The sequence below is a fragment of the Nerophis lumbriciformis genome, linkage group LG26 (genome assembly GCF_033978685.3).
Source record: "Nerophis lumbriciformis linkage group LG26, RoL_Nlum_v2.1, whole genome shotgun sequence".
In the NCBI taxonomy this organism is placed as follows: domain Eukaryota; kingdom Metazoa; phylum Chordata; class Actinopteri; order Syngnathiformes; family Syngnathidae; genus Nerophis; species Nerophis lumbriciformis.
In genome coordinates this window covers 6,504,967-6,515,000 of record NC_084573.2, presented here as the reverse complement: position 1 = coordinate 6,515,000, position 10,034 = coordinate 6,504,967, and the positions used below count along the sequence as shown (strand labels likewise).

At 40.9% G+C, this 10,034-nt stretch overlaps 3 protein-coding genes across 3 annotated transcripts in view; 2 read left to right on the top strand and 1 right to left on the bottom strand.

Moving 5' to 3' along the window:
* Positions 1 to 8,076, bottom strand: part of LOC133623990 (uncharacterized) — an 11,351-nt gene extending 3,275 nt beyond the window's left edge. The window contains exon 1 of the mRNA XM_061987556.2: positions 7,620 to 8,076. Within this exon, the coding sequence (XP_061843540.2) occupies positions 7,620 to 7,743 (124 nt within the window). The 5' untranslated portion in view covers positions 7,744 to 8,076. The remainder of the gene's footprint in view (positions 1 to 7,619) is intronic.
* The window catches only part of LOC133623983 (uncharacterized), a 185,528-nt gene that overhangs the window by 9,946 nt on the left and 165,548 nt on the right, over positions 1 to 10,034 (top strand). The window lies entirely within an intron of this gene.
* Positions 1 to 10,034, top strand: part of LOC133623977 (uncharacterized) — a 72,442-nt gene that overhangs the window by 53,424 nt on the left and 8,984 nt on the right. The gene's annotated exons all lie outside the window — the stretch shown is intronic.

Sequence of the window (10,034 nt, the reverse complement as noted above, 5' to 3'; positions counted from 1 at the left end):
TACCATTGGCCTGTGGAGAACTGGGACAACAGAGACTCTTACCAGGAGGACTTTGAGTTGGATACGCAGACATGGTACCGTGAGTACGCTTCCAAACATTTGATCGCTTGCCCGTACGTGCGTGCCGCTTTGTGCATGTCACGTAAATAATTCAATGTATACACCCTGATGATTATCTTATGTGATGACTGTATTATGATGATAGTATATATGATAGTATATATCTGCATCATGAATCAATCAGTGGACCCCGACTTAAACAAGTTGAAAACTTATTCGGGTGTTACCATTTAGTGGTCAATTGTACAGAATATGTACTTCACTGTGCAACCTACTAATAAAAGTCTCAAAAAGTCTCACGTACGTAACTTTGGGGACTTTGGGGAAATATGTGCTGTATGAACTTTGGGGAGGTGAACGGTACTTTGGGCTGTGGGATTGAGTGTGTTGTGCAGGTGTTTGAGTTTTATTGGCGGGTTATATGGACGGGAGGGGGGAGGTGTTTGTTATGCGGGATTAATTTGTGGCATATTAAATATAAGCCTGGTTGTGTTGTGGCTAATAGAGTATATATATGTCTTGTGTTTATTTACTGTTTTAGTCATTCCCAGCTGAATATCAGGTCCCACCCGCCTCTCACAGCATCTTCCCTATCTGAATCGCTCCCACTGCCCTCTAGTCCTTCACTCTCACTTTCCTCATCCACAAATCTTTCATCCTCGCTCAAATTAATGGGGAAATCGTCGCTTTCTCGGTCCGAATCGCTCTCGCTCCTGGTGGCCATGATTGTAAACAATGTGCAGATGTGAGGAGCTCCACAACCTGTGACGTCACGCTACTCGTCTGCTACTTCCGGTAGAGGCAAGGCTTTTTATCAGCAACCAAAAGTTGCAAACTTTATCGTCGATGTTCTCTACTAAATCCTTTCAGCAAAAATATGGCAATATCGCGAAATGATCAAGTATGACACATAGAATGGACCTGCTATCCCCGTTTGAATAAGAAAATCGCATTTCAGTAGGCCTTTAGAGACCTGCAGCTCCAAGTACTGTATTTTCTGGACCATAGGGTGCACCGGATTATAAGGCGCACTGCCGATGAGCGTGTCTATTCAGGTCTTTTTTCATACAAAACGCGCACTGGATTATAAGGCGCATTAATAATTTTTTTTTCTAAATGTAAAAGACTTCCTTGTGGTCTACATAACATGTAATGGTGGCTCTTTGGTCAAAATGTTGCATAGATGATGTTTTACAGATCATCTTCAAGTAGCTTTCTGACAGTCGCTTCCGGATGCGCCGTTTTGTGGGTGGTCTTATTTACGTGGCTCACCTTTGACAGCGTCTTCTCCCTGTCATCTTTGTTGTAGCGGTGTAGCGTGCAAGGACGGGAGTGGAAGAAGTGTCTAAAGATGGAACTAACTATTTTTAATGACATTCAGACTTTACTTCAATCAATAACGGCGCATCCGTGGCTCACTAGTGCAACAACACCGGAAATGTGTCCCGTAAAAAAAACGTCCGACCGGAACTCTCTAATAACTTAAGTTCCTTGGGTGAATAATGTGGGGTTTGTGCAGCCCTTTGAGACATTCATGATTAAAGGCTATCTAAATAATATTTGATTGATTGATACGGTGTTGTATATTCATGCTAAAACTAAACAAGAAGCTGTTGCAATACTTTCTGGGGCCATGTTACCGGTGTAGCACAGGCTCCAAAATTCCTGTCTACAGCTACGTTCACACTGCAGGGTTGGATGTCCAATTCTGATTTTTTTTTGTAAAATCTGTTCTTTTTGGTGGCCGTTCACATTACAAAAAAAACTGTGATTTCTAATGTGAATGCAATCTGACCCGTGTGCAGACATGACGTCATACGCGCTGCAGGGTTTACAGAAGTAAACATGGCTTCAACTCAGGGCTGGGCGATTATATGATCGATTTACCTCGTTCAAACGTGGCGGAAATGTCTGTTAGAAGACACTGCAATTGTAAACAGTAAGAAAGCAACAACACTTGCTGTAATCCTGCACGGAACAATCCGCCTTTATTGACCGTGATCCTGTGTGTCAGTGAATGTTTGTGTCGACCATTGCGATTAATCTAAAATGTATTTCCCCTACCTCTAATACACTTTCTTACAAACAGAGAGCAACATCAACCTCTCGTGAATATTGTGTGTCTCGTTTTTATGAACCATATAAAAACAAAGCAGAAATCCTCACAAAACAATTCATCTTCCTCCTGCTTGGATTTAAAATGATCACGTCGGGCTCATTGAATACACGTGGTGGTCGAGCCAGCATCTACTCAGTGGCCTAGTGGTTAGAGTGTCCGCCCTGAGATCAGTAGGTTGTGAGTAAGGCTGAAACGACGCGTCGACGTCATCGATTACGTAAATACGTCGACGCCGTTTTTGTGCGTCGACACGTCGCATACCGTATTTCCTTGAATAGCCGCCAGGGCGCTAATTAATGTAAAACCTCTTCTCACTCCTGCGCTTACCAAAAGGCGTGGGGTAAATTTAGGCCTGGGCTTATAAATTTGAGTGATGTAAGGATACCATCATGAAAAGCACAATTAATAAAAAAAAACATTATTATGGTCTTACCTTTACTTATGAGTCGATGCGCAGCTGCTTCTGATCAAAAGCATCGATAACTTGTTTATAGAAGTCTTCCTGATCTTTCTTCAGTTTTAAAAGTCTCTAGTTTGAGTTTGATCCGGCGTTAATCCTGAGCCGGCGGTAAGGCCAAGCATGCGCTAATTATTTTGCGAAACGAGTTTGACCCGGCAGTAATTCGAGGCATGCGAATACTATACGCCAATTCAAGGAAATACGCACTTTTTTGTATTGGATGTTTATCTTTATTTTTGCACATTTTAAAGCAAAATAAGCAATACTTTTACTTTTGAAATGCTTATACTATTGCAGAATATTAAGATTTGCACTGGATGTTTACTTTTATATTTGCACATTAAAAAGCAAATAAGCTACTTTTAATTTTGTTAAATGTTAAAAGTTTTAAATGTTTACATTGTTACAGAATATTTTGTCATGTTGTTGTCAATGTTGACTGAGTGGCCATATTTTTTTTTTGTAAATAAAAGCCATGCCTTTTGAAAAAACGGCCTACATTTATTTTTTCATCTTCATTTTAAATAAAAAAATAATCGGTAAAAGGAAAAATAATCTATAGATTAATCGAAAAAAATAATCTATAGATTAACCGATTAATCGAAAAAATAATCTATAGCTTAATCGATAGAAAAATAATCGTTAGCTGCAGCCTTAGTTGTGAGTTCAAACCCCGACCGAGTCATACCGTTGAGGACAGATACAGTTAAAGTACCAATGATTGTCACACACACACACTAGGTTTGGCAAAATTATTCTCTGCATTTGACCCACCACCCATGATCACTCCCTGGGAAGTGAGTGGAGCAGTGAGCAGCAGCGGGGCCACGCCCGGGAATCATTTTTTGGTGATTTAACCCCCAATTCTTACGAATAATAATTTAAAGTTAAAGTACCAATGATAGTCCAGTGTTTCCCACACATTCATTTATTTGTGGCGGCCCGCCACGAAAGAATTACGTCCGCCACAAATGGATTTTTCGGCTTTTGACTCGCTCGACCGCTCATAAAAGCAATGGGAGTCTGTCTGTGAATGTACCTTGTAGTTACAACTCCGGTGCAGTAGGTGGCGGTAGACTACTATGCATTGTAACTCCGCCAATAGCACTTAATTCACCTGGTGGGCCAGAAGAAGAAGAAGAAGACTGAGTAAAAGAACGGACCGACCGGATCAAAATACGAGGGTAATATAGGTTGTAGGTAGATAAGTTATAACTGCATCGCTCGCGGCTCGTCATATATTCAACGTTAATCCGCGATTTCACCGAGCGTTTCACTGGCGGTGAGCAGCCTGACGCTGCTTCATTAACACCGCCGCTGTTTGACTCGTGGGCGGGGGCAGACGCACGTAGTAACAGTCACGTGTTGCCATACCGACGAGCTAACGTGTCCAGGTTATAACCCTGTTGTCAATAAACACACGTGGAGACGGTGCTTCAGATACTGCATTAATAATGAAGCTAAATTGTCCACTGTCCACTGCAGCATGTGAATGCAATGAAAAGAATAAAATCTGAGCCAACCAGCTGTTAAAATGTTGTCCAGGTTAATGTTTTGGCCATTAAAGGCCCTTCATTTCAAGATTTCAACTGTGATCGGGCTTTAAACAGGTGGCTGACCTGTTCAGATGGGTGTAACTCACTTTTTCTGCAGGCGAGCTACTTTTCAATTGATCAAGTCGTGGGGATCTACCTCATTCATATATATAATTTATATTTACTTATTTATGAAATATATGTTTTTGTTAACAAGTTAAAGGTGTTTAATGATAATGCAAGCATGTTTAACACATATAGTTAATATTGTTAACAAGTTAAAGGTGTTTAAAGATAATACAAGCATGTTTAACACATATAGTTAATATTGTTAATAAATTAAAGGTGTTTAATGATAATACAAGTATGTTTAATACATATAGTTAATATTGTTAACAAGTTAAAGGTCTTTAATGACAATACAAGCATGTTTAACACATATAGTTAATATTGTTAATAAGTTAAAGGTGTTTAAAGATAATACAAGCATGTTTAACACATATAGTTAATATTGTTAACAAGTTAAAGGTGTTTAAAGATAATACAAGCATGTTTAACACATATAGATTCCTTTCTTTCATGAAGACAAGAATATAAGTTGGTGTATTACCTGATTCTGATGACTTGCATTGATAGGAATCAGACAGTGGTGATGATAACGTCCGCCTTTTCGAATGGAGGAGAAAAAAAGTCCTCCTTTCTGTCCAATACCACATGAAAGTGGTTGGTTTTTGGCATCTTATTTGTCCAGCTTCTGTACTCCTTTGTATACACTTTACAAGAAATACATTGTCGGCAAACTCCGTAGCTTGCTAGCTTGTGCACGCCAGCTTTCTGAGACTCTTATTTTGTTAGCGCAACTGTGCAGTCGGTCTTTGGAGTTTTGACGACAGGTACGGCGCCAGAGTCTGTTGAAATAAAGTGTTTCTCGCCTTCCTGTCGGTAATTTTAATGAGCTAAATATGTGACGGCGTGGCGCAGTGGAAGAATGGCTGTGCGAGACCCGAGGGTCCCTGGTTCAATCCCCACCTAGTACCAACCTCGTCATGTCCGTTGTGTCCTGAGCAAGACACTTCACCCTTGCTCCTGATGGGTGCTGGTTAGCGCCTTGCATGGCAGCTCCCTCCATCAGTGTGTGAATGTGTGTGTGAATGGGTAAATGTGGAAGTAGTGTCAAAGCGCTTTGAGTACCTTGAAGGTAGAAAAGCGCTATACAAGTACAACCCATTTATCATTTAATTTACATAAAGTGTTGTACTTATATTCCAACTCCGCGTTCTTCTTGGTCATCGCCGCTGCCGCCGTCACCCCCCGCCCCCCGACCACACCACCACAAATAGATGCCTGTCCTGTGGGAAACACTGTAGTCACACACACACACTAGGTATGGTGAAATTTGTCCTCTGCATTTGACCCATCTCCTTGTTCACCCTCTGGGAGGTGAGGGGAGAAAAGTGAGCAGCAGCGATGGCCGTGCCCGGGAATCATTTTTTGGTGATTTAACCCCCAATTCCAACCCTTGATGCTGAGTGCCAAGCAGGGAGGTAATGGCTCCCATTTTTACAGTCTTTGGTATGACTCGGCTGGGGTTTGAACTCACGACCTACCAATCTCAGGGTGGACACTCTAACCACTAGGCCACTGAGTACCGTATTTTCCGCACTATAAGGCGCACCTAAAAACCACAAATTTTCTCAAAAGCTAACAGTGCGCCTTATAACCCGGTGCGCTTTATTACGATTAATTTTCATAAAGTTTCGATCTCGCAACTTCGGTAAACAGCCGCCATCTTTTTTCCCGGTAGAACAGGAAGCGCTTCTTCTTCTACGCAAGCAACCGCCAAGGAAAGCACCCGCCCCCATAGAACAGGAAGCGCTTCACCCGCCCCCATAGAACAGGAAGCGCTTCACCCGCCCCCGGAAGAAGAAGAAAAAACGCGCGGATATCACCGTACGTTTCATTTCCTGTTTACATCTGTAAAGACCACAAAATGGCTCCTACTAAACGATCCGGTTCATAAAAAGACGCAATCTCTCCATCCGCACACGGATTACTACCGTATTTCACAGCAACTGAACCGCACTGTGGAACGGGAGCACGTACGGTGAATATTCGCTCCACAGGGAATGAGAAGTCATCCTTCACTGTGGTTCTAGCTTGCCATGCTAACTTCCACTCATGGTGATATTCAAAAGGAAGACCTTGCCAAAAGAGACCTTTCCAGCCGGCGTCATCATAAAAGCTAACTCGAAGGGATGGATGGATGAAGAAAAGATGAGCGAGTGGTTAAGGGAAGTTTACGCGAAGAGGCCGGGTGGCTTTTTTCACGCAGCTCCGAAGGCGAACACACCTTCACTAAGACGGGCAGACAGCCTCGGACGACATACGCCAACATTTGCCAGTGGATCGTAAATGCTTGGGCAGATATTTCGGTCACAACTGTGGTCCGAGCTTTCCGGAAGGCAGGATTCACAGAACAACAGCGACACTGACTCCCGATGACTTCTACGAGACGGAACCGGCCATTTTGGATACCACGCTTGCGCAACTTTTCAATTCGGACACCGAAGACGAAGAATTCGAAGGATTTACGAATGAAGAATAACTTCAGAAGGTGAGCGCTATGTTTATTTTGTGTGTTGTGACATTAACGTTCGAGCAACATTATGTTGCTATTTATTGCTCTACACCATTTTGAATTTTACTATGTTTGTGATTGCGTACATTTTGGGACAGAGTTGTTAGAACGCTGGTTTTCAATATATTATTAAAGTTTGACTGAACTATCTGACTGTTTTTTTGACATTCACTTTAGCGCAGCGTTTTTTTGACATTCACTTTAGCGCAGCGTAGGCGCGGCTTTTAGTCCGGGGCGGCTTATTGGTGGACAAAATTATGAAATATGTAATTCATAGAAGGTGCGGCTAATAATCCGGTGCGCCTTATAGTGCGGAAAATACGGTAGATAACCGCCCCGGTTGGTAGAGTGGCCATGCCAGCAACTTGAGGGTTCCAGGTTCGATCCCCGCTTCTGCCAACCTAGTCACTGCCGTTGTGTCCTTGGGCAAGACACTTTACCCACCTGTTCCCAGTGCCACCCACACTGGTTTAAAAATGTAACTTAGATATTGGGTTTCACTATGTAAAGCGCTTTGAGTCATTAGAGAAAAGCGCTATATAAATATAATTCACTTCATCAATAAAGTATAGAATCTATTCGATTGCATGGTTGGATTTTGTTGCTCGTATCTGCTTTTTGTAGGAAGATATTGGCCCCTTGTGTACTCAGATAGTTCGTTTATCTTAGCTTGGTTGATCGCCAGTGTTTTTCACTTCGGGTAAGACATCCCTTTCCGGAATACAATCGACGGACAATCTATTTAAGAATAGTGTTAATAAATAAATATGACGTTAGTAAAGATGTGAGAGTAAGAAGTAAACAAACCTGTTCTGTGTAACACAACTTGATGTTTCTTGAAAACAGCGTCCAGTAGTTGATGTTGCCGCTCCTTCTCCTCTTTTGTTGGACAAAGTTCCTCCTCGTACTCTGCTATCGTTCTTTCGCACATTTTCACACAATCACAACACTTTACACTCACACTTGATCTCTGCTTTAAGTGATTAGCGAGGTGTTGATAATGGCCGCGTCGCTCTGTTCGCGGCTAACAAGCTAAGCTAGCGAGCTTTGCTAGCTCGAAAAGCGTCAAAGTGCGCTCAGACTAATGTATGCCATGGCAAACAAATATTAAAATGTTTTACTCAATTACACAACACACAACATTTACGTCTACACCTTAAGAACACAAAACTACGAAGCCCGAAATAACGCCGTCTTCATCAAACGCCATCTTGCTTTTTCCTCGTCCTGTTTAGTTTGCTCAGTCAGTCCACGCATGCGCGAAGAAAACGTCTCTTCCTCGACTTGCAATTTTTTTTACCGAGCTTCTACGACATCACGTTCTGTGATATTTAAATGTTTTGTATAAAAAAACAATAGCTTAGCTAGGAGTAAAATTAAACAATAATATAAACATGAACAAGGGTTAAATAAAATAAAAATAAAAATCAGGGAGTATTATCGCAGTAATGTCATCACTTTCACTCTTCTGTCATTGCAATGAATGACGCAAGGGGGCGCCACTGACTCCCATCGCGTTTTTTTTAACAAGGCGCTTATTGTAACCCAAATCAAATATCTGCGGCCTAACAAAAAGTAACATTTTAAATATTCGGTTTTGTAAATTGATGTATTTGATGTAAATAAAGTAGTACAAAAAAAAAAAAGATTGACTTTTTTTGTTGTTGACATTTTTGGCTGCCGAGCACGTCGTATGGCATACTTGCCAACCTTGAGACCTCCGATTTCGGGAGGCGTGGTCGGGGGTGGGGCGGGCGTGGTTGGGAGCGTGGTTAAGAGGGGAGGAGTATATTGACAGCTAGAATTCACCAAGTCAAGTATTTCATACATATATATATATATATATATATATATATATATATATATATATATATATATATATATATATATATATATATATATATATATATATATATATATATATATATATATATATATATATATGTGTATATATATATATATATATATATATATATATGTATGTGTGGGGAAAAAAATCACAAGACTATTTCATCTCTACAGGCCTGTTTCATGAGGGGGGTACCCTCAATCGTCAGGAGATTTTAATGGGAGCATTCGCATACCATGGTTTATATAGGGCACAGAGTGGGTGGGTACAGGCTGGCCTAGGGGCGTGGTGATTGGTTCATGTGTTACCTAGGAGGTGTTTCCGTCTATGGCGGCATGTTGTTACAATTTCGCTGCGCTTGTTGAGGGATGACAGGTCTGGACGGTAGATAATAAACAGTTTATCTTTCAAGCATAGGTTGCATCTTTTATTACCACTATTGTAAGGTGTGCTGGATGCAAGAATTTGCCATGTCATTGAATATTCAACATTATTGTCTTTGAGGTCCCAAATGTGTTTGCTGAGTTCTGTGGTATTTCGCAGGTTTTTGTTCCTGAAAGAAGCCTTGTGGTTGTTCCATCTGGTTTTGAATTCACCCTCGGTTAATCCTACATATGTGTCGGATGTGTTAATGTCCTTGCGTATTACCTTAGATTGGTAGACAACTGATGTTTGTAAGCATCCCCCGTTGAGGGGGCAATCAGGTTTCTTTCGACAGTTACATGCTTTGTTGGTTTTGGAGTCGTTCTGACTGGGGGTCGACGGCTCATTTGCAATTGTTTTGTTGTGGTTTGAGATGATTTGTCGTATATTGTTCATGCAGCTGTAGCTCAATTTGATGTTGTTCTTGTTGAATACTTTTCTTAGGTTGTTGTCTTTGGGAAAGTGTTTGTCAATCAGGTTGAGGAATTTGTGTCCAATGTTCGTTGAGACGTTTTTGCTGTATGGGGGGTTGTACCAGATGATGCCGTTTCGTTTTCTGTTCTTTTTTGGCTGGTTTCCTGAAACAGGCCTGTAGAGATGAAATAGTCTTGTGATTTTTTCCCCCACACATACATATATTGCGCTCTACTACGGTATCGAGCACTATTTTTTGGATAACCTTATTAAGACATATATATATATATATATATATATATATATAGAGAGAGAGAGAGAGAGAGAGAGAGAGAGAGAGAGAGAGAGAGAGAGAGAGAGAGAGAGAGAGAGAGAGAGAGAGATCTACATCCTGAAAATATGCAAACAAAACTGTTTAGATAATTCACCAAGTCAAGTATTTCATACATATTATATATATATATATATATATATATATATATATATATATATATACATATATATATATATATATATATATATATATATAGAGAGAG